The 25,187-nt window shown below is 32.0% G+C and overlaps 4 protein-coding genes across 6 annotated transcripts; 2 read left to right on the plus strand and 2 right to left on the minus strand.

The window, feature by feature from the left end:
• Positions 1 to 2,602: 2,602 nt before the first annotated feature.
• Positions 2,603 to 5,391, minus strand: LOC25497643 (S-adenosylmethionine decarboxylase proenzyme). The gene is made up of 4 exons (XM_024770349.2): positions 5,233 to 5,391; positions 5,069 to 5,141; positions 4,175 to 4,332; positions 2,603 to 4,057 (listed from the first exon to the last, which is right to left on the minus strand). The coding sequence occupies exon 4, from the start codon at positions 3,874 to 3,876 to the stop codon at positions 2,794 to 2,796; it is 1,083 nt and encodes a 360-aa protein (XP_024626117.1). The 5' UTR covers positions 3,877 to 4,057; positions 4,175 to 4,332; positions 5,069 to 5,141; positions 5,233 to 5,391; the 3' UTR covers positions 2,603 to 2,793.
• A 5,329-nt stretch (positions 5,392 to 10,720) lies between these two features.
• Positions 10,721 to 19,919, plus strand: LOC25497645 (S-adenosylmethionine decarboxylase proenzyme). 3 transcript variants are annotated; one of them, XM_039828244.1, is made up of 4 exons: positions 10,721 to 10,734; positions 17,451 to 17,538; positions 18,290 to 18,447; positions 18,568 to 19,919. In XM_039828244.1, the coding sequence occupies exon 4, from the start codon at positions 18,718 to 18,720 to the stop codon at positions 19,798 to 19,800; it is 1,083 nt and encodes a 360-aa protein (XP_039684178.1). In that variant the 5' UTR covers positions 10,721 to 10,734; positions 17,451 to 17,538; positions 18,290 to 18,447; positions 18,568 to 18,717; the 3' UTR covers positions 19,801 to 19,919. The 3 variants fall into 3 exon arrangements, with proteins under 3 accessions (XP_039684178.1, XP_039684179.1, XP_024626954.2); XM_024771186.2 differs by lacking the exon at positions 10,721 to 10,734 and adding an exon at positions 17,237 to 17,350; XM_039828245.1 differs by lacking the exons at positions 10,721 to 10,734; positions 17,451 to 17,538; positions 18,290 to 18,447 and adding an exon at positions 11,669 to 11,790.
• Positions 11,648 to 13,344, plus strand: LOC25497644 (S-adenosylmethionine decarboxylase proenzyme-like). The gene is given in 3 exon segments (XM_039828246.1): positions 11,648 to 11,790; positions 11,908 to 12,656; positions 12,658 to 13,344. Coding segments are annotated over 2 exon segments (1,083 nt in total). The 5' UTR covers positions 11,648 to 11,790; positions 11,908 to 12,089; the 3' UTR covers positions 13,174 to 13,344.
• Positions 19,920 to 22,456: 2,537 nt separating the features above from the next.
• Positions 22,457 to 22,924, minus strand: LOC25497646 (S-protein homolog 5). Its single transcript, XM_013592269.1, has one exon. It carries the CDS (start codon positions 22,922 to 22,924, stop codon positions 22,457 to 22,459), a length of 468 nt encoding a protein of 155 aa, XP_013447723.1.
• Between the last annotated feature and the right edge of the window lie 2,263 nt (positions 22,925 to 25,187).

Consider the following 25,187-nt stretch of genomic DNA (forward strand, 5'->3'; position numbering starts at 1 on the left):
ATGCGCATTTGTATGAAGAAAAAGAATCACTTTGTGTGTCTCACAGATTTTTCCTACTCAGTGAAGCAGAAATTGTAAAAAAAAAAATTAAAAAAAATCACAATAATTATGAGTTAAAGAAATGGTATTCTTTTTTTTTTTAAGAAGTTAAAATGAAATATATTATCGAAAGCCTAGAAAATCCGCACAAGAAGTGCCAAAAAACCAGCTGAAAGAGTATCAAGTTACATCAGAATAATCAAAGTTACAAGGCAAAAAGTGGCCAAGTACCAAGACCCCCATTACATATAGATGCCTAAACAAGGTGATGGATTCAACCACCAAAAACGATAAGAGAAACTAAAGCTAGGACGATTCGCTTTCAGCAACTAGTAAGATTGAAGCTTAATTTTGACGAATAATTGATCAAAAGTGGCCTTTTTTGGTTAAAGACCCGAGCGTTTCTTTCGATCTAAATTACCCACACACAAGAATGCTATATGAGGTTAAAATCTGAGTGAATACTTTTGAAAAACCCACCTAAGGTGACAAATTTATGTAAATGGTCTGACACATGTTCAGGATATACTATGTGGAAACTAAGCCAATTAAAGATACCGTACAAACGTTTCCCAAAAAAATCACAAGAGATAAATAGATGCTCTGCGTCCTCCATCATGCCACAACCACCTGTGCAAAGCTGAGCATTTGGTTGAAGGACCTGTCTTTTAATTAAATTATATGTTGTTGGTAACCGGTTCTGAAACAGACGTCAAGCAAAGAGGCTGATTTTGAGGGGCACCTCTTTGTTCCAAAATTCGGTTGAATGAGCAGCGGCAACATTATTGTTGACTATTGACAACAAAGGATTATAAACACTTGTGATATTATATTTGTTAGTCACATGTAAGTGTTAAATCCACCTGTCAGAAATATGAAGCTGCAAAACAATATTAGTTAAAAAATTATAATACTCCTGCACCTTCTCCTCCTCCCAAGCTAATAATCGGCGCCTCCTCCCAAGTTAAAGAAATGGTATTCTAATTTGCTTTGTTGCTTAAGTTTTATTGGGTGTTGGATGTATTTGGTTTATTGGCGTTTTGTTAGTTCAAAGCAAACTAGTTTGACGCAACCTGTGTTTTAAATGATTTATAATATATCATTTGGCATTTTTTTCTTTCTTTCTAAAAGTGCTTAGGTATCTTAAAGCATATCTATCCTCGTTTGATAGAATTTAATTCTGTCTATCCTCTATAAAAATGATGGGTTGTTGTATGTCGTCAATTTTGTCAAACTAATTTTTGACATTTTTATATTGGATACATAGTTCCCATGTGTCAGTACCGATTTAAACCGAATTGAGAAATGATATTTGTACACATGATGTTCTTATCATCTCTCTTTCTTTTTCTCTCTCCATTATTTTTTACTAATAACAAAAGAGAAAAATAAGATTATCACTAAAGTTGTCATGAAATTGATGTACAAATATCATTGCTCGACCAAATGATCATCCATATAAACATGTCATAGATTAATGTAAAATTAATTTTTTATCGGTGACTAAATTAAATTACAAGTTACAAATTTTAACTCAATCGACAAAAATATTAAAATGGTAAGAATGAACGTCGTGATAGAAACACAAACCCCTTCAGTTACGTACCGGAGTTTTAAATAATTATTTATCATTTCGTCTATCTATCAGAAAAGAAAAAAAAAATCAAAAATATATTATGAAGTGTCAAATACCAGTCTTCACTCTAAGTAAATAATAAATATAGTCAAAACTTTTCACTCCAAGTGATGGTTTGGTTATTGGCATATCATATCAACACAGAGATCATCATACACGTGAATTCATGGTTTTCACATTGAAAATGCATTAGAACGTTTCAGCCATAATTTAAACTTTTTTTTTTAAGAGCAACTTGTTTTTAAACTTATTATTTAAACTTATGAATCACATTCCAAGCCAAAATAGGAGAGCCACATGTGTTATCAATGCTGGCTTGCACTACCTAGCCATGTACTTTGCATGTAGAGAGAGACCTTCCACGAAAATGCTCCAAATGCATTGACGTATTAGAATTTGATACCGATATCATATAAGGAATCACGTGGTTTGTGTTTCCTGGTCCTACGGAGATTCGATTAACAAACAAAACCATTTCTAGCCACAAATTCACAACGTAACTTTTATTATTCCTCATACTATTCCTATAGCCACATCACAGCCACACAAAAGTAAACCAATAATTGATTTATAAAGTTATTGTTGTAATGTTGGCTATTTGATTGTAAAATCATAAGTGCCACATACGATGCATGTAAAGCTGACTCATGGTTGAACTATCTTCATTATGCGGTTTTTTCTCCGTTCTTATTGCGGAACAAATCCTAAAATTGACTATTTTTGTTTGATAAACCAAATAATTTGACATTGACTTGTCAAAACTCACATGAGATTATTATATTTTCCATTGATTGATCACTATCATGCATAAGCATAACTTCAAATTCAATTTAAAAAGGCTTAATTTCAATTTTATATCTTTGCAACAGTGAATCCTTTTATCTCTGTAACACTGGTTATTATCGTTTGATGATTGAATGATATTTCACATAGCAAATACATAATTAATATAATTTATTTAGATATATAATTCAGGTACAAGACTCAGATATAAAAGTAACAAGCAAACATAACACAACAAGTTTATAGACTCGCTTTCACAACGAAAGCTTATTTATTCAGGTAACCCTGATAACAGTTAACATAAACACGAACAGAACATAAAGAAAAAAGTATTATTATATCTCCTTAACTTCCTCCTCGTTCTCATCCTCACTCCAGCAACATTTCAGAGTAGACCTTGGAGATGAGCAGCCGTCAATTCGAACAAAGGTACGGTACACGACTGCACCGTCTTCACCAAGCACTTCATTGATCCTTTCTCCACAGTTGTATCCTTTAACTTCCAAAGGAAATTTGTCAATCTTTTCACCATTTGTATCAATGTGCAAAGCAATAGAAAACTCAGCTGGATAGAAACATGCTAAAACCCTTCCAACAAGTTCATTCAGAGATTTCTCTGAATAGTCATAACCTACTGCTTCAAAGCTTGCATAGCTGAACCCATCTTCGGGGGTGACATGGATAGTGGATATTGCACTTCCTTCAATTCCATTCATTGAGTACCCGCAAGGTTCAAATTCAAAGTCACAAATGTCAGATTTTGGAAGGATCTTCCTGATTCCAGAATTCTTGGTCATCAAACCGGCTGAAGATCCTTCTGTCTTGAAAAACACAGATGCTTTTTCTTTATCTAAACCAGTCATGCACATTTCAAGGCCATAGACAGCTTCCGGTGAAGCTTCTAGCTTAGCACTAGCAGAGTAAATGTGCCAAATTTGTGACTTATCAGCATTACCCATCATGTAGGCTTGGCTACCAGAACCTAGTTTGCCAAAATAGCTGTCAAGAACAGCAACTTCCTCGGAGAAGCTTCGATGAGGGAATGATTGAGCTCCAGGGAAAATGAAGCTTCCGCGAGTGTATCTCACCGATTTCACAGCAATGTTAAGACCATCAGCAAGCTTAAGAATGGCAGGGATGGACAGAAGCAATTTGGTAGTCCCACAGGTTTTGATGATAAGTTTGTATGCATAAATGAATAAGCTTGACTCAGAAAGAACATATGAATCAACACAGTCATTAGATAGTGAGTCAACAATGGTGCATTCTGCTGGTTTCAGAATCTCGTCAATTTGGTCTTTGGACAATGCTCGGAGGCCTAATCCAGCAGGGTCAGAGAAAAAACCGTTTTCGAAAAAAGTTATCTCAAGCCTCTTTTCATAGCCTTCAAAACCGATAGCTGAGTTTGTCATGGTCATCTTGACTCAAAGGAGAAAACAATTTTTGTTGTTTGTAGAGAAAGGGAACAAGGGTTGAAGAAAAAAGCAAAGAGGAGGGAGGACAAGAAAAAGGAGAGGAGGACACTGAATAATTTTGCAGAATTATAAACCTAAAAACTATATCAGAACCCAGAAAATCTCAGGATGGTTTGCGGGTGCACTGCATAAAAATAAAGCAAAAAGGGTGTTAAAAAAACAAAGCCAAATCATCCAATCTTATACTATGATGTTAAAATTAATCAAAGGAATTAAAATAGAAATTAAAATGAGAAATTACGTTTGAGTAATCAGCAGATTTGAATTTTTCTACGCCACCGTTGGGTCGAACGTCTTCAATGATGTAACCGAGAGGAGCTTCGTACAAAAAGGAGGAACTACTACTGCTAGACTTCTTCTTACCACCTTTTGACTCCATTAGTTCATTCACACAACTTTCTGCAAAAAGAATAAAGCAAAAAATCAACAATGAGATCAACAACAAAATAAGTCATAAATTGCAAAGAAATCATGATTACAATACATTTGAACAACGTATACATCATCAATGTGAAAGAAAAGACAGCTATGAAACCAAATTTGATAAATGAGCATACCAATTTCTTAACCAGAATGCAATTGAAAGTGTAAATAAACCTATGCAACCAAATGAAAATAAACAGAAAAAAGTGTAAAGTTCATAACTTTGTGAAAGAAAAAAAAAAAGCTGTGAAACCAAATCTGTGTGGTAGATGTAACGAAAATAAACAATTTAAGCGGAAAATAAACAGCATTAACAATTTTTGCAGAAAATAAATTGACAACAATAAATAAGAAAAGAGAAATTGATCAAAGTTTATTACTCAATGTTAGCAATCAAAAGCTTGCATACAACAAAAGTGAAAATTTGCACAAAAAAAAACACAATCTGTTTCAATCATCAAAAAATCATCATGGGTCAAGAAAAAATCATCAAAAGCTATCATGCAACAAAATTGAAATTAAATCTTAAAAAAATCTCTCTTTAATTTCATATTTATTGAAAAATTGAAAACTAATAATCAGATGATTCAAACAAAAAAAAAATCTCATTAATTTCATATTTATTCAAAAATTGAATCATATTTCTTCAACCAAAACCATAAACAATAGCCTAAAACAGCACAAAAAATGAAAATAAAAGCGTGATACTCACAGTTTTTAAACAATTGGAGACCGATCTGTGCTTCTCGATTTCTTTTCTACGAATCAGGATTGTGAATTTTGACCTAAATCAAAATTGAGAAAAAAATATCAAACATTGAAATCAAAACAAAAACAATTTATAAAAAATACATAAAGGAATCGTAATGCACTTACAGAGAATGAAGAAAATTGAGGACCGAAAGAAAAACAACGGAAAGAAAGAGCGATGAGAGAAAAGAAAATTAGGTTTCGAAGATTGGAAATTGATTGGGTTGTTGTGAAATGAGGAGAGGGGTGGTTTATATAGGGGCTGAGGTGAAGGTTCAATGACAATAATACCCTTATATTTTTGGTATCTTTTGATCATATCGCTTTGCCACGTCCCTTTTCCTTCAAATTTGGTATAGAATCTGTCGTTTACTTTATAATTTATAAATGAAATAATCATAAATGTATGAGACAAAATAAAATATAAAATAGGCTTAAATGTTCTTTTGATCCCTTAACTATTTAATTGGTATCGCTTTGGTCCCTTAACTAAAAAAAAAAATTGTTTGATGATTTTAAGTTTTTTTTTAGTCTCGTTTTGGTCCCTTCTGTTAGATTTCCGTTAGGGTTTTTAAAAAGAGTTAACTCCTGGACACGTGTCACCTTGTCATTGGCTCTGAGTTTTTTTTTTTTATAAAAAAAAATTATTCATTTTTTTAAAATATATATTTTTTTTAAAAAAAAATCTCAAAGCCAATGACAAAGTGACACGTGTCACCTTGTCATTGGTTCTGGGAATTTTTTACAAAAAAATAAAATATATATTTAAAAATTTAATAAAAAATATATATTTTTTTTTGTAAAAAAAAAAAAAAAAAAAACTCAGAGCCAATGACAAGGTGACACGTGTCCACACTTAACGTTTTTTATTAAAACTAACGGAAACCTAACAGAAGGAACCAAAATGAGACTAAAAAAAAACTTAAAATCCTCAAACAATCTTTTTGTTAGTTAAGGGATCAAAGCGATACCAATTAAATAGTTAAGAGACCAAAAGAGCATTTAAGCCAATAAAATAATCATATGAGTAATGATATTTGTACATCTACCCAAAAACGCTTAGATGAGATAGAACGAGTCTCTTCTAACTTAACCAACGTCTTAGGCTTGAATCCAATATTGGGCATGCAGCAGCATTAAAACTCTTGGGAAGAGTTTGCCTTCAATTTTGGTCCCACGATTGAGAGAGAAAAAGTAAAAGAGAGAATAAAAATCTAATGTGAGTATGAGAGAGAAAGTTATACCAAAATGATTGTACAAATATCATTTCTCTTATAATACTTAAACACAATTCCTGTATTAAACAAAACTATAAAAAAACAAATTAACAACAAAAAAAAACTATCAAAACAATTGATTGTTGTATTATAAATATGTTTTTGGTGACTATAATTATGTCAACTTTTTATTTTAGTCTCTCTAACAATATTCTTTGATTTTTAGTCCTTATAAAATTTTCAATCACCATTTTTTATCGCTATTTTTAAGTCAAATCATGTGTAACTTTTGTATTTTTCATTGGAATTGCTCATAAATGTGTAGAATATTTTAAAAATCTCCCCCAAAAAAAGTTTTGAATTTTTTAACAAAACATGAATTAAATATAAATTTTTAACCGCAAAAAATATAAAAATTAATATTTTATTCTTGTTTTGTTACAAAATAATTTTTTCTTGAGAGATATATTTCTAAAATTATAAACTTTTCTGCAAATTTCTATTCAAAAATATGAATTCTACATATGTGTTTATTTAAAAGGAGGGATCGAAAGTGAAGATTAAAAACCTATGAGGGACTAAAAATCGAAGAAAATGTTTAGAGGAACTAAAACAAAATGTTGGCATATTTATAGAAAGTAAAAACATATTTAATCCAAAAAAAACTATGAATAACAAGATAAGTGGATGAGTTTGCGAGGACTCTATTAAAGAAACTATGTGTCCTTTTACCTATTTATCTTTTGTGATGAGCATTTTTCAGGACTTCTAAATGGGCCACATGAAATGAAAGGGTTTTCATGAAATTCAAAATGCTAGAGGTGTTAAAAAGATACATAGGTGTTAAAATGAGTGGTTAATATTTACTCCCTCTTGATTTATAACGTGTTGGCCTCATCCTCAATTTGGGTTCAAACGCATCTGAAACCGGTTGTGTTGGTGGTCCTAGCTCATTTCTTTGATGTTTCAGGTCTGTTCATATCTTAGGTCTCGATGCGTCAGGTCTGCCTCCACTCTGGTAAGGTCTCAAAAACCTGAAAGGGTCTATTACTAACGTATTGGACTCATCCCTCGATATGAGATCTTATGCGTTGTCTTGCTCGAAAGAGCATTTTATGCTTGTTGTTGATCAGGGAGCTATTGGCACTTGGATTTTGTTACCGTGTTGGTGGTCGATTCATTTGCCATATTTAAACTAACAATTTTATGCAGATTTTCACTTTTCATACTTTTTTTGTAACCTGGTTTCGCGCCCGTACGCGGGTTTGCTGGGTTGCGCCTGCGATTAGAGTTTTTTTTTGTTAGAATATATTAAAGTTGTTGATCCATTTGGACTGTTTTATCACGATGTATTTCCTTTTGGATTATTCCTAGGTCAGGTTTACTGTCTCCTCAGTCTTTGTATCTCTTTCTTTTTATTTTAAATATTTTCTATTTTGCCTAAAAAAAATTATACTTCTCATCAACTTATCAATTTTGATAAATCAGAAATCTCTTTCGGCCGAAATGTACCTAGTGATCGTAAAGTCTTGTTACGAGGTTAGATTCAAAGTAAGGTTACTGAGAGTCATCTAAGGTATCTTGGGACTATCTATTTTTTTTGGTAGGTCTAAGCAATAATTTTTTAATTTTGTCAAATATTGGTTGTGGAAGAAGCCGGAAGGTAGGAAAGAAAATTTTCACTCGACCGTTGGTATAGAAGTAGGGGGACTAAAAGTGTGATTTTCAAATTAGGGGCCAAAATTGTACATTTTGGAAACTTTGGGAGACCAAAAGTGCATATTAGCCAAAATAGTAATCAAAAGATAAGATATATTTAAATCGGTCTTGTTAACGAGTGCCCTAGGGCACTCTTTAAGCATTCTAAATTAAGTAATTATTTTTTTAAATGTCAAACTTTTTTATTTCCAATGCACTAATTACACTAATTTTCATAAAAGTTTACTATTTAAAGTCCTTAACTAGTGCCCCTGTGGCACTAGTTAACATTTCCCTTAATTCTCCAATTTTATTAGACGTTGTCATTGTTTCAGACACGAATATTCCTTCCGGTTGAAAATACCAGACTAGGCACTTATTGCTAGCAATTGTGCTCGGGCTCCTTAAACCCCGAACATATAAAGCTGATTTCCCTTGGCGGACCTGGTGTTTAGGCCCTGCCATTACATTATTATTGTCAACCAAACCTTATACCCCATAGTAATGTCTGAACGATGCTCATGATAACTATTCTTAATCAGTGGTGGAGTTCTTCCTGGATTGGGGGTGGGTCACGACCCACTTAGAAAATAAAAAATTTAACAATCATAGATCATTTTTGCAAGATTTTAAACAATTTTGTAATAGTTTTAGTTTTCGGCATATTCAAATCCCCACAAAGTGCCGTAGTGCCTCATCCGAAAAAATAAAAAATCATATGTTCATTTTGCGAGATTTTTAAATAATTTTTCATGGCTTTAGTTTTTAGTCTTTCCAAAATTGGCATACGTGATTATTGTCATCTTAAGTTTGGTTGATCAACAGAGGTTTATAGACATTATAATTTGCGGGGATTTCAAACCTCCATTATATTGTTCTATCAATAGAAAATGCCTCCAATTTGCAGTTGTATTAGTAAAATATGTTGAAGTTAATTTTTTTAAAGTACTCAGCCGAGCTTTTAAAAGTCAACCCCCACCACCTCAACTTTATGCTTAATGTTTATTATAACTTTAATTTTGTGTTTGTATATTATAATTATTTTATCGGCTCATCTCGACTCTTTTTTTCTGATTTCGTCACTGTTATTATTGATCAACCGACGTGAGTCTCCCAACTTATCGCAAGGTGCACTCTCTTCTAGCCTCGACCTCTTCAACTGTATCAAACCTTTGCGAGAAAATTAATTCTCTCAAGTGAAATTCTCTTCATTTTTCTCAATTGTTACATCTCAATCACACACTCAATATTATATCTCCTTTTCTTTTTCATGTTTAACGGCGTAGATGTAACAATTGAAAAAATGGAGAAGATTTAACTAGAGAGAATTCATTTCCCCTTTGTGAACTTTGATTTTTGGTATTTAGTATTAAGGAAATGCTAACAAATGCCTTCAAGACACTTGTTAAGAAGTCTAAAGAAGAAACTTTGTCTTGGAAGTGATGCATTCAATGCCTTGAAACTTTGAAAAATAACTTTTTTAACATAAAAATTATCAATTATTTTTATTTTTGAATCCTTACCAAGTGTCCGTTCTAAGGGCAATTGTTAGCAAAATCCTTAGTTTTTTTTTTTTTTTTGACAAAAGCAAAACCCTTAATATTATTTTATGGGTTTTTCTATCATGTGTAAATTTGCACATGATAAGAAGTTTAAAGTAGTAACTTTGACTTGAAACTTGTGTTTTTTATATTAAATATGTAGCTTTTAATAAATAATTGTTGGTTTTCAATGAAAAGTTACTGCTTTTAGTTGCCTTAACATGTGCAATATTGCACATGTTAGTCAAACCCTTATTTTATACTCCCTTCGGTCCTATTTACAAGAGAAAATTGACCTTTTAGATACATTCAATAATGTATATATTTAGTCAAGAACCTAAACCAAATACATAAATTATTTAATGTATCTAAAAAGTAAATTGTCTCTTGTAAATAGGACCGGAGGAAGTATGGGAAAAAAATTCAAAAAAATTATTATTTTTTATGGAAGTTGAACTGGTATATATATCTATTTTTTGGTATTTACTATTATAATATTTTTTGGGTTAATAGGTCTTTACCCCATGTAATATAGGTCATTTCTGGTTTTTCCCCCTGTAAAATATGTTTGTTTTGATTTATCCCCTAATAGGCCAATCAAAAAATAAAATTGGTTTTTGTTTGACCTATTAAAGGGGTGAATAAAAATAAAATTTTTACACCAGAAATGACCTATATTAAAAATAAAAACCTTTTAACTCATATTTTTTTAGGATACTATTATTATATATTTTATTTTGTCCGATACATTTATTTTCATTCAAAAAGAAAAATTGGCATATATAATTCATTTTAGGAAAGTATTATTATATATTTTATTTTGTCTCATATATTAATTGAAAAAGTGGCATATAATTAAATATAGTAAATGTTCTATTATCCGGTCAAAAATTCAATTTACAAAAAAAAAGTTCTGTACCAAATTTGAAGGGAATGCGAACGTGCCACGCCAGGAAGAAATATGGGACAACGGGAAGCGATGAGAGATAAAAAGATATGAAAAGTATAAGGGTATTATTGTAATTGTACTTCACCTAAGCCTCTATATAAACTACTTCGCTTTTCTCTAATTCCAGTATCTTAAACCTTAAACCCAATTTCAATTATAATTTTCTCTCTTCGTTCTTTCTTTCCGTTGGTTTTCTTTCATTGCTCAAGTTTCTTCATTCTCTGTAAGTGCATTACGATAATCCTTGTGTTTTTTTTTCTTCTCAATTTCAATGTTTTGATTATTTTTTCTGTTTTTGATATTGTTCTATTTAGGTCATAATAATTCAGAATTCTGATTCATAAAAGGGGAAATCGTGAAGCTTTGATCGGTCTCCAATTGTTTTACAAACTGTAGGTATCACGCTTTTATTTTCAATTTTGTGTATTTTTTAGGTTATTGTTTATGGTTTTAAGACGAAGAAATACGATTCAATTTCTGAATGAATTAATGAAATGAATTAGAGATTGGTTATAAAAAAATTGAATGATACCATTTGATGAATTTTTTGTGAAAAGCATCTAATATAATGGTTGAAAACAACCTGTTTTTTTGTTATTTTCTGTTATGATTGTTACTTTCAATTGTTAAGAAAGTGTTTATTTTCCAACATTGATGTCTGTGTTGTTAAAGATACATTATTTCACGCTGCATATTGAATTTTGTTTTGATTTCACATAATTTAGTCATCTATGTTAAAGAACAACCCAGAAATCATGACATTTTGGGTTGATTTCTTGAGTTTTATGAATAAAAATACCACCTAGATTTGGTTGCATAACTGTGTGTTAACTTTCAATTGCATTTGTAACAACTGTTAAGAAATTGGTATGTCTAATCATCCAATCTTGATGTATGTGTGTTTCATGCTATATTATTTCAGAAAAATGAGAATACTACGAACATGGATGATAGTAATAGATACAGTATGTAACTTGTTGAAGTTTTTATGATTCCCAATTCCAATTTTTCCTCAGCGTTTTCATGTAGTATCTACGACTAAAATTAACCCAAAAATCATGATTTCTTTGCAACTACTGGCTTAATTTTGTGATTGACATTCTGCTTTATTCTTTTGGCAGAAAGGTGTGTGAATGAAGTAATGGAGTCAAAAGGTGGTAAGAAGAAGTCTAGCAGTAGTAGTTCCTCCTTTTTGTACGAAGCTCCTCTCGGTTACATCATTGAAGACGTTCGACCTAACGGTGGAGTAGAAAAATTCAAATCTGCTGATTACTCAAACGTAAGTTGTTCCCATTTCAATTTCAATTCCTTTGAATAATTTTAACATTATAGTAGATAGTATAAGATTGGTTGACTTGGCTTTGTTTTTTAACACCCTTTGTTCTTTATTATGCAGTGCACCCGCAAACCATCCTGAGATTTTTTGGGTTCTGATATAGTTCTTAGGATTTTCATTCTGCAAAATTATTTTAAGTTTACTCCTCTCCTTTTTCTTGTCCTCCCTCCTCTTTGCTTTTTCTTCAACCCTGGTTTCCTTTCTCTACAAGCAACAAAAATTATTTTCCCCTTTGAGTCAAGATGACCGTGACAAACTCAGCTATCGGTTTTGAAGGCTATGAAAAGAGGCTTGAGATAACTTTTTTCGAAAATGGTGTTTTCTCTGATCCTGCTGGACAAGGCCTCCGAGCATTGTCCAAAGACCAAATTGACGAGATTCTGAAACCAGCAGAATGCACTATTGTGGACTCACTATCTAATGATGACGTGGATTCGTATGTTCTTTCGGAGTCAAGCTTATTCATCTATGCTTACAAGCTTATCATCAAAACATGCGGGACTACAAAATTGCTTCTGTCTATCCCTGCAATTCTTAAGCTTGCCGATTGTGTTAACATTGCTGTGAAATCAGTGAGATACACTCGCGGAAGCTTCATTTTCCCTGGAGCTCAATCATTCCCTCATCGAAGCTTCTCTGAGGAAGTTGCTGTTCTTGACAGCTATTTTGGCAAACTTGGTTCTGGTAGCCAAGCTTACATGATGGGTGATGCTGATAAGTCACAAATTTGGCACATTTACTCCGCTAGTGCTAAGCTAGAAGCTTCACCGGAAGCTGTCTATGGCCTTGAAATGTGCATGACTGGTCTAAGATAAAGAAAAGGCATCGGTCTTTTTCAAGACAGATAAATCTTCTGCAGCTTCGATGACTGAGAATTCTGGAATCAGGAAGATCCTACCAAAATCCGACATATGTGACTTTGAATTTGAACCTTGTGGGTACTCAATGAACGGAATTGAAGGAAGTGCTATATCCACTATCCATGTCACCCCAGAAGATGGATTCAGCTATGCAAGCTTTGAAGCAGTGGGTTATAGCTTTGAGGAGAAATCTCTGAATGAACTTGTTGGAAGGGTTTTAGCATGTTTCTATCCAGCTGAGTTTTCTGTTGCATTGCACATTGATACAAATGGTGAAAAACTTGACAAATTTCCTGTGGAGGTTAAAGGATACAGCTGTGGAGAAAGGATCAATGAAGTGCTTGGAGAAGACGGCGCTGTTGTGTACCGTACCTTTGTTCGAAACGATGGCTGCTCATCTCCAAGGTCTACTTTGAAATGTTGCTGGAGTGAGGATGAGAACGAGGAGGAAGTTAAGGAGATATAGTACTTTGGTCTTATATGTTATGTTATTAGTGTTATGTTTACTGTTAATCTTAAATAAATTTGAGTCTTTGTGAAAGCGAATCAATGAAGTGTTATGTTATCAGTGTTGTTACTTTGAATAAATTTGAGCTTTTGTTGTGAAAGCGAATCAATAAAGTGTTACATTGCTTGATAATATTTTTTTATAGTTTATTGATGATTCCATATGTGAGTGTTCTACCTGGATTATACCTCTAAATAAATAAATAAATATTTGTTGTTAAAACACCTGCAAAACATTTTGTATAATTTAATCATCATACGATAATGATCAGTGTAGCAAAGAAATAAAAGAAATGAAAAGTTATGCTTGATGGTGATTGTGAATCAATGAAAAACATAATTTCATTTTTAAATTATTTGGATTTACATGCATCATCATTCATCTTTCATGATGATGCTAGTGCAACTATGAGTCAGCTTTATTTACATGCATCGTATACGGCACTGGACAAGGGACCAACAATAACTTTATAAATCAATTATTTATGCACTTTTTCATCTTATTATTGCGCAATAAAAAACAAGTTCGTGGCTGTGATGATGTGCCCCAAAAATGTGTATGTGTGTGGCTGTAGTATATAGTATGGGTAAAAGTTAGTAAAGGATTTGTGGCTAGAAATGGTTTCAGTTTTTTTGATTCTGCAGTAGGACCGAGACACACGAACCACGTGATTCCTTTAGATATGCTATCAAATTCTATTACGTCCATGCACTTGGAGAGCTGTATATGTAGTGTACTCTTTGAGATACATTACACTCAATGTTACCATATAGATAAACCATATTTCTCATCTATGGATCATTGATTGAATTCAAGTGTCACACGTGATAATACAATGTTTTTTAACATAAAAAGTCATGAAAAAGATAGAGAGAAAATAGTTGAATTTGTTGGAGCAACAAGATAATCACATCCCCTATATCATAGTCTCGTTTGTGGCTGCATCTGTCATTACCATACTTGTTAATGTCAAAAAATTTAAGGAAGTTTGGGATGTGATTCTGAACGCAATGTTTGCTAGCAAGTGTATAAGCCTGTTTGATTGCACGACATAAAAGTTAAATGCGCATCTGGAGTAACTTTCATCACAATTTTCAAAAGCTCCAATTCTAAGCTTTGGCGGCAACGCGGTTTTGGATCGTGAGTTTGGTGACTTCAATGCTAAAGTAAACACACTATAGATCTCACATCAATGCATCACGCACTTCAAAGAGCACCAATTTCGCACAACAATGGGCTCTATACCGGTTTTTGAATACCTTCGAGGTATTAAATCGATTTTGATGAACTTGCATGCATCACTTGTTGATGAAGGTGACCTGGTTACCCACGCTCTCAACGGACTTGGATATGAGTACAAACAAATAACTTTCTCTGAACCCGTGAGAACTCCGTAGCCTTTTATGAACTATACGACATTCCTTGGACTATGAAACATTTCTACAACGTCCTGTTTCAACTACCCACGCTGCCTATAGAGGCAAAACTACTCCTTTCAAATACAATAGTAACCAAAGTAGATCAAATGGAGGATAATCTTTTTTTTTTTTGAAAGAATCAAATGGAGGATAATCAGATCATAGGAGGTGGAGGAAGACCTAAAAAAATTATAAGATAACTATTAGGAAATAGTTAGAGATTAATGAGTTGAACCAAAATATATATGATTTATGATTTTTTTATAGGAAAATATTATTTATGTCTATAAATATGACTATATACAAGTCTTCAGACTCATGTCTCTGAATCTGCAACGTTGACGATATCAAAGTCATTAATTGAATCTGCGCTTATACAAAGTCATCGATTGTTGTTGATTTTTTTTTAAATGTATAACATAATATTATTCATTCAATTTTAATAGTGGATGTATGTATTTCTCCTTAGTCCTTATTCATTTTATTTCATTGTGTAGTTTAGTCAAAATGCTTTTATTATCTAGAGTTAATTAATACAATAAAACAAGGTGATTATAATAGTTAAATATAAAAAATGAAACGAAATATATATATATATATATATATATATATATATATATATATAGTATATAATCTCAATTATTTAAAAGTTTTCCTAATTTATATATACTAATTTAACTAAGTAAAATTTAAATTAAGAACGTTGGTTTGCATGCTCTTCAAATTTGTGGCTCATATTTGTTTAGTAACAATATTAGTTGTTGTTATTTTCAAGTGATTTGTTTGAGTGTACCTAGGTGCTTTCAAAGATGGCAATTCTCAAATTTTTGGCAACAAAAAAATGCCCAATTTGTAAATGGTGGACAAAATCAAAGTGTTAGCTTATTGGTGGTTAAAGGTTAGGAACTAAATTTGTTTATTGAATTGAGTATTTGGTGGACTAGACTTGTCTTGCTGGTTTTATTTATTTGTGTTTGTTTTTTATATTTTGAACTATTGTCGTCTACCATTTTAAGTACATCTTGAATTAGAATGACTTTTATTAATATATGTATTATCTGGCTTCTTATAAAAGTTGTAAAGACCCTTCAAAGAAATTGTGGAGATAATTTCTCTAGTTTTATAGTAATATAATATGGTTTATTTGTTAATAAAAAATATATTATTTTATATGATTATTATGTATTAAATGGGGAAGTTGAATTTTTTTATGGACTGGAAGTTGAATTATTATTATTTTTTTATGGAAAGTTGACTTAGTTTTATTATATATGTATTTCTCGGTCTTGATAAAAAAAAATGTATTTTTTGGTATTTAACATTATTATATATCCCGTAAAAAAACATTTTTTTTTTAGAGGCGTAAAAAAACATTATATATATATATATATATATATATATATATATATATATATATATATATATATTTCTTAGGAAAGTATTATTATATATTTTATTTTGTCTGATATATTTATTTTCATTTAAGAAAAAGTGGCATTATTAGAAAGAAAAAGTAAAGAAAAAGAAAAAAGTGGCATAAAATAAAAAGTATGAAGATCTATCTTGTTCCGTCACAATTTTTTGGCAATTCAATTTAGTCTTTTGACAAAATAAAACCCAATTTAATTTAATCATTGACATTTTTATAATGGAGGACAAAGTAGTCTTGATTTATTGTAATAGAATGATTGATTTGTTATAAGCATGGCGGCAAAATCCACACCTGCGGGTATCCGCTCAAACGCATATCAATTTGACGGATTTTCTTCAATTTGATCGGGTTTGAATATGAATTTGGATTTTCTCCGATTTCAAAACACGAGTACGGGTAACGATATATATGTACTCACCCCGAACCAATACCCAAATTTGTCCCAAATTCATAAAATTATTTTATGTCAATATGCTTATTTTGTTTGATAATTGCTGTGTTATCAAAACTACCATTGATATTTAAAGGAGTAAATCAATCAATCGGTCTAACAAATGTTAAACTGAGTATATTACTAGATGATGCATTATAACATTTTTCTAATGATTGCAAAAAAAAAAAAGTTATATTTTATTAAAAAAAATTATTCAAGGATGGGATGAGGATGGAGATGGGGCGTGGATACCCCGAACCCATCGGGGACAAGGATGAGGTTCAAATTCTCATCCTCGTTGGATATGAGTAGGGCAACGAGTAAGGATATGAGAATCATGTATGAGGATGGGGAATGTAAAACTCGTCCCCACCCTGCCCCATTGCTATGCCTAACCAGGATCGATCGAGGATGGGGACAGGGTCGGGTATGAGTAAAATAACACGTAAATATATAAAAATTGAAATTAAAGACGAGAAAGATAAAACTTGTCCACACTTCGTTCCATTACCATATCTAATTTGTTCCCAATAGAACAACATTAGAGAATAAATTTAAATTATATTTTTGTCAAAGAATCAAAATGAGTTTTCACTCGACTAGAGATAAATAAAGATTCCATACCAAATTTGAAGAACAGTGGTACGTACGTGCCACGCCACGCGGTGAAGAAATGGAAAATTATTTCCAGCGATATGATAAAAAACATGAGGGTATTATTGTCATTGAACCTTCACCTGAGCCTCTATATAAACCACCCCGCTCCCTCTTCTTAATAATAACCTAAACCAATTCCAATTCCAATTTTTCTCTCTGCGCTCTTTCTTTCAACTGTTATTTCTTTCATTCTCTGTAAGTGCAATACGATTCTTCTTCTTTTCATTTGTTTTGGTTTTGTGATAATTTCAGTGTTTTGATTATTTTTTTCTGTTTTTGATATTGCTCGATTTAGGTCATATATTCAGAATTCTGATTCATAAAAGGGGAAATCTAGAAGCTTTGATCGGTCTCCAATTGTTTTCTCCAATTGTTTAAAAACTGTAAGTATCACACTTTTATTTTCTGTTTTCTTAGATTGTTGATTATGGTTTTGGATGAAGAAATATGCTTCAATTTTTTGAATGAATAAATTAATTGATTATAACAAAAGCATTTGATAAATTTTTTTTTTTCATTCAAAATTTCCCTTTTGTTTTTAAAATCTGAAAGCTTTTGATTCCTAAAATTGATTATAAACCTCAATCATATGTTTCTTAAAAAAAATATGTTAATTTATAATTTCTGAAAAAAAAGTTGTCAATGTTTAATTGTATTGTGGGAAGGTTATCGTTACTTTCAATTTTTAATAAATTGTATGGTTATTTTCCAATATTTTGTGTGCATTGTTGAAGATACATTGTTTCACGCTGCATATTGAATTTGTTTTGTTTTGATTTATAAATATTGAATTATGTGATTTACTCAAATTTTCCGTGCTTTATAGCCCGTAAATCATGACATTTTGAGTTGATTTCTAGTTTTAGAATAAAAATACCACCTAGATTTGGTTGCATAGCTGTTTTAAGAATTGGATATTGTCATTATCCAACTTGGATGTATGTGTTGTTCATGCTATTCTATATTATTTCATATAACATGTTGAAGTTCTAATGATTTCCAATTCCAAGTTTTCCTTCGTGTTTTCCCAAATTATTTTCGTTATCTACGACAAATAGTAATCCAGAAATCATGATTTCTTTGCAATTACTGGCTTATTTTTGTGTTTGACATTTTGCTTCTTTCTCTTGGCAGAAAGGTGTGTGAATGAACTAATGGAGTCTAAAGGTGGTAAAAAGAAGTCTAGCAGTAGTAATTCCTCCTTTTTGTACGAAGCTCCTCTCGGTTACATCATTGAAGACGTTCGACCCAACGGTGGCGTAGAAAAATTCAAATCACCTGATTACTCAAACGTAATTTCCCATTTCAATTTCAATTTTAATTCCTTCGATTAATGTTAACATTATAGTATATAGTATAAGATTGGATGATTTGGCTTTGCTTTTTGACACCCTTTTTTCTTTATTATGCAGTGCACCCGCAAACCATCCTGAGATTTTCTGGGCGGTGATATAGTTCTTAGGTTTTTCATTCTGCAAAATTATTCTACTTTCCTCCACTCCTTTTTCCTGTTCTCTCCTTATTCTACAAACTACAGAAATTATTTTCCCCTTTGAGTCAAGATGACCATGACAAACTCAGCTATCGGTTTTGAAGGTTATGAAAAGAGGCTTGAGATAACTTTTTTTGAAAACGGTGTTTTCTCTGACCCTTCTGGATTAGGCCTCCGAGCATTGTCCAGAGACCAAATTGACGAGATTCTGAAACCAGCAGAATGCACCATTGTTGACTCACTATCTAATGATTATGTTGATTCGTATGTTCTTTCCGAGTCAAGTTTATTCATCTATGCGTACAAACTTATCATCAAAACCTGCGGGACTACAAAATTGCTTCTGTCTATCCCTGCAATTCTTAAGCTTGCCGATGGTCTTAACATTACTGTGAAATCGGTGAGATACACTCGCGGAAGCTTCATCTTTCCTGGAGCTCAATCATTCCCTCATCGTAGTTTTTCCGAGGAAGTTGCTGTGCTTGACAGCTATTTTGGCAAACTGGGTTCTGGTAGCCAAGCTTACATGATGGGTAATGGTGATAAGTCACAAATTTGGCACATATACTCTGCTAGTGCTAAGCTAGAAGCTTCACCGGAAGCTGTCTATGGCCTTGAAATGTGCATGACTGGTTTAGATAAAGAAAAGGCATCAGTGTTTTTCAAGACAGATGCATCTTCAGCAGGTTTGATGACTAAGAATTCTGGAATCAGGAAGATCCTTCCAAAATCCGACATATGTGACTTTGAATTTGAACCTTGCGGCTACTCAATGAATGGAATTGAAGGAAGTGCAATATCCACTATCCATGTCACCCCTGAAGATGGATTCAGTTATGCAAGCTTTGAAGCAGTGGGTTATAACTTTGAAGAGAAATCTCTGAACGAACTTGTTGGAAGGGTTTTAGCATGTTTCTATCCAGCTGAGTTTTCTGTTGCATTGCACATTGATACAAATGGTGAAAAACTTGACAAATTTCCTTTGGAGGTTAAAGGATACAACTGTGGAGAAAGGATCAACGAAGTGCTTGGTGAAGATGGTGCAGTCGTGTACCGTACCTTTGTTCGAAATGATGGCTGCTCATCTCCAAGGTCTACTCTGAAATGTTGCTGGAGTGAGGATGAGAACGAGGAGGAAGTTAAGGAGATGTAATAGTACTTTGTTCTTTATGATATGTTATTTACTTGTTTATCAGTGTTGTTACCTGAATAAATTTAAGCTTTTGTTGTGAAAGCGATTCATTAAACCTGTTGTGTTATGTTTCTTGTTAATTTTTTATGTGAGTCTTGTACCTGGATTATATTTCTAAATAAATAAAGTATTTGATATGATAAATATCGGTCAATCATCAAATATTTGCTATGAGAAATATATGTTAATCATCAAATGATGATGACCAATGTTGCAAAGATATAAAATAAAAGGATGACCAGTGTTGCAATCAATTATACTTGATAGTGATTAATCAATGGAAAATAATACTTATTAATCTTGTGGGAATTTTGTTAAGTCAAACAAATGTCAAATTATGAGGATTTGTTCCGCAATAAGAATAGTGCAGCTATGAGTCCAGCTTTATTACATGCATTGTATGTGGCACTTGTGATTTTACAATCAAATAGCCAACATTACAATAACTTTATAAATCAATTATTCATTCACTTTTTCTATGTGGCTGTGATGTGCCTAAAATAATAGGTATGTGGCTATAGGAGTAGTAATATGAGGAATTAAAGCTACGTTGTGAGCTTGTGGCTAGAAATAGTTTTGGTTTAACGAATCTCCAGTAGGACCAGGACACACACTAACCACGTAATTCCTTTAGATATGGTATCAAATTCTATTACGTTAAGGCACTTGAAAGCTTTTCGTGGAAGCTCTCTACATGCAAAGTACATGGCTAAGGTGGAAGCCAGCATTAAGTGTTTCATTTGTCTTGGTTTGAGTTTGGTTTGGTTTTTTCAAACTTCTAATTATATCTTTTTGAATCAAACAACTAACAATTGAATTGTAAGAGTTTGATTTCTAAATTTTGCATTTAATTTAATTTAACTTCACCAAGCATCCTTAGTGACCAAACCGAACAAGTAACAAACCACACACACATGCATTTTATGGGTATACTTTATTCCCCAATAAACTCAGCCAGAGTCAATTTCAATTTGACCAAACCGAACAAGTAACAACCCATTATCTTTAGTGACCAAAACGGACAAATAACAACCCATTATCTTCAGAAGATAGACAAAGGAAATGAATTCCATCTAAAAGAGGATGAACTCACTATTATTTGAAAATTGCACTTTAAACTACTCAATTACCTATTTTTAGAATAGGACAAAATCACAAAAGTTGTATCAAACTAGCACATAGTAATTTGAAAATTGCACTTTAAACTATTCCATTAGCTATTTTTAGAATAGCACAAAAGTTGTATCAAACTAGTACATAATTTAAGAATATGACAAAATCACAAAATTTTTATCAAACTAGTACAAAAATACTACTAGATAATGGACCCCGACAAACGGATTAGACTATTAATCTAAATCATAATTAAAAAAAATTGGAAGAAAAATCATGATTAAAATTACTATTGTTTTCTTTGAACCAAGTACAAAAACACTTTATACCTTCAACTACTTGAGATGAGATATATTGCCATATTACATCAGGGTCCATCGCGGACCTCAATAAAGTTAATACCCGGGCTTCAAGAAATCGCGCCATGGCTCGCACCATGATTCAAATTCCGCCAGAGAATTCTCAGAACGATGGATATTAGCAAAATTATTCCAACAATAACGAATCCATAACAAGAAGTGAAGAAACATGAACCTTAAATCAAGATAAACAAAAAAAAAAAGCTGGCTAAGAAAAGCAAAGCCAACATTGCTTGCCACTTTAACTCTTGAGTCAAACAAAAAGGATCCTGTATTCACAAAAATCCAAGAACTTGTGATCATCTGCTGGTTGCTTCATTTGAGGTTCCAAAAACCTCTAACCTGATCAAACAATTGCAGGATCCCAATTAGTTTCAAGGCAATTTTGAAATGAAATATCTAATTCCCCTAATATTGTAAAGGGAAATGTTAACTAGTTTCAAGGAATTATAAAAAGAAATGTTTTCTCAGAAATTCTGTATTTTATCTCTGGAGGTACGGGTTAATGACCCTATTGTAAAAGAGTAACTTCATCATTTAAGTATCCCATTGACATCCGTTCCTCTTATAGATAATTTCTTCTCTAGCTCTCACAATTCTCCCGATGTGGGACTTTTAGTTTTGTAAATAACAACATTATGCTATTCTCTTTTGGGTAGAAAATTATCAATATTGTACCAAAAAAATATTACAATGTACCACGAACCAACGCGTACCGAAGCTCAATATCCCCATATGTACCGAATTTTTCTGATGTTGTATACAGCAAACCCGTACCACGTCAAAACAAATTGTGTGACTATGCTTGGAACCACCTATCGTTGAATTATAATGTAGTAGAAGTTTTTTTTTCATTTGAGGAAAATTAGGTGCAAAAACATCACATAAATCTCAACTATGTTTGCAAGCCGAGAGATATCACCGGTCATTTACAACACCTTATAAAATATTTTTAAAATAAAGGAAAAGATAGAATAGAACAACTAGGTCAATACCTACAATAACAATCATGATAACTAAACTAAATTATCTCGTTAAAAATCTTACTAGAAAAATTCGATAAGTAAAACCATAATGAAGGAAAAAAGAGTCTCTTTAACATAAGTTAAATTTTCCTTTATTCATGATGATATAGACTTTTGAAATTATATCTTGGATGTGTTATTTGCATCCATTAATTCAACGCTTTTCCAATGAATACATTTATCAAAATTTGGTCCTTCCTTCAAAACCTTACAACCACCATTTGTATTGTTAATTTTCCAATTGCAATGTATGCAATCATCCCACCTTTCATCATAAATATCAAGATAATGACGATATGGACTTCCTTTCCATGTAAAGCTGCACCAATATAAAGTATTAAGATCTGGAATCACATTAGGCCTAAATGAAAACATGTAAATTTCTCTAAACTTGATTGTGTGAAATCCAAGATCATCATCTTTTGATTTGCAATGAACATTGAGATCTAAAGGGGTTGGATTTGGTGCTATATCATTCTTAATTGTAACAACTACCTTTGGAAAAATAGCACTTATAGTGTATCTAGCATTAAACATTACAATTAGTAGTATTGAGAGTTTTAAGGTAATAGCTTTTGGATCAGCCATAGCTAGATGCACAATACCTACGAAACTTATACCTGTCGTTATTTATAGAACACTAATATTTAAGAAGTAATCATATACTCCTTGAAATACTATCCTAAATGTTACCATAGATACACGCATTTCTCATCTCATGGATGTCATTTGTGTTGTGTGACATTGGTCAATTTAAATGGGATACATGATAATACCATGTTTTTAAACATAAAAAGATGTGAAAGAGATGAAGAAAAAATAGTTGAATTTGTTGGAGTGACAAGATAATCTAATCCTCTATGCCATACTCTCATTTATTGCGGCATTTGTCGTTACCATGCTTGTTAATGTAAAAAAATTCAAGCAAGTTTGAGATGTTCTCAAGGCAATGTTTGCTAGCAAGACTAGATCTCACATCATGCACCTCAAAAAGTGCCAGACTCGCACAATAACGGGCTCTATAATAGTTTATGAATAGTTGAATATATTCGAGGTATTAAATCTCTGATGATTTTTTTTTGAGGAATAATTTATGATGAACTTAGTTACCGATGCTCTCAACGAACTTGGATATGAGTACAAAGAAATGGCTCTCTCCGAACCCGTGAGAATTCCATAGCCTTTTCCGAGCTACACGACATTCTCGTGGACTAAGAAGAAACATTTCTACATTGTGATGAGGAATCAGCTCCCGTTTCAACTACCCACGCTGCCTATAGAGGCAAAGCCGCTCCTTTCAAATACGGTAGTAAGCAGAGTAGATTAAATAGAGAATAATCAAATCATGAGAGGCCGATGTAGGGATGGCAATTGGACCCAGACCCGATGGATACCTGCAAAAAAAATCCGCAATGGGTAAAACTCTGCTTTTATGGGTCTGGACATGGGTCTGGGTAATTACCCGCAAACTTACACGGGTACGGGCACGGGTACGGGCACTATACTACCCAGACCCGCAACCCGCATATATGTATTTATATATTAAAAAAAATAATGATAAATAATTTATGTATATTAATTAATTAATTTACCTAACTATTTAAACTTAAACCTAAACTTAAAAATTGCTTATTACAGTAACCTAAACCTAGTCTCCTGTTGGGTTGATTCTTTGCTGCTGCGTGCCTTTCGTTGCTTTATGTTAATCCTTCTCATCTACTTTTAGGTAACATCTTATTTTCCATTGTTTTGTTTTCTCTTTTCCAAATGTTTTACCAAATTCAATCCAATTATTTTATAAAATAGTATTTACACTTTTCTCATACTTTCAATTTTTTTTCTCATATTGTTTTTCATCGTACTTCAGTTTTTTTCTATATTGATTGATATAAAATCAATATTACATTTTTTTGTGTTGTTTTTAATTTAATCAAACTAACACTAGAAATTTTCAATTCACTTTTATGTATTTTGAATGTTTTTATTTTAATCTTCGAGGGATATTTTGGATGTTTTTTATTTGGCTTACGATTCGTACTATTTTATGAGTTGATTTAAAAAAAAAATTGGATTATAGTTTTATTTCAATTGTGATGCTTTTTTATTGTCTTTTCATAGTTAAAGTGCGGGTAATGGGTGCAGGTATGGACACTTAGGTGCCCACAGGGTATGGGGAAGGGCACTAAAGTTGTTACCCACGAGGGTACGGGTATTTTTTACAAACGCGGATATGGGGATGGGTACTATAATACCCTACCTATTGGGTACCCATTGCCATCTCTACCGATGAAGACTAAAAAAAACTATAAGATAAACTATTATAAAATGCTTGAAAATTACTGAGTTGAACCAAAATATGATTTATGATTAACACCATGGCGTAATATGATCCATGTAAGTGAGTCCAATTAGTAGAATAATGATTGATTGTTGTTGTTGATTGTTTTTTTTTTTTAAATGTATAATATAATATTATTCATTCAATTTTAATTGGAGTAGATGTCTATATATTTTTTGAAAGAATATTAGTAAATGTATATATTTCTTCTTATTCATTTTATTTAATTGTGTAGTTTTGTCAAAATGCTTTTATTATCTAGAATTAATTAATACAATAAAATAAGGTGATTATAATAGTTAAATATGAAAAATGAAACGAAATATATAATTGTTATATGATTACAATGATTTAAAAGTTTTCCTAATTTCTATTTACTAATTTTAACTTAGTAAAATTTAAATTAAGAATGTTAATTTGCATGCTCTTCAAATTTGTGGCTCATCTTTGTTTATCAACAATATTCGTTGTTATTTTCAAGCGATTTGGTTGCGTGAATCTAGGTGCTTTGAA

This window comes from Medicago truncatula, chromosome 7, assembly GCF_003473485.1.
Source record: "Medicago truncatula cultivar Jemalong A17 chromosome 7, MtrunA17r5.0-ANR, whole genome shotgun sequence".
Taxonomy (NCBI): domain Eukaryota; kingdom Viridiplantae; phylum Streptophyta; class Magnoliopsida; order Fabales; family Fabaceae; genus Medicago; species Medicago truncatula.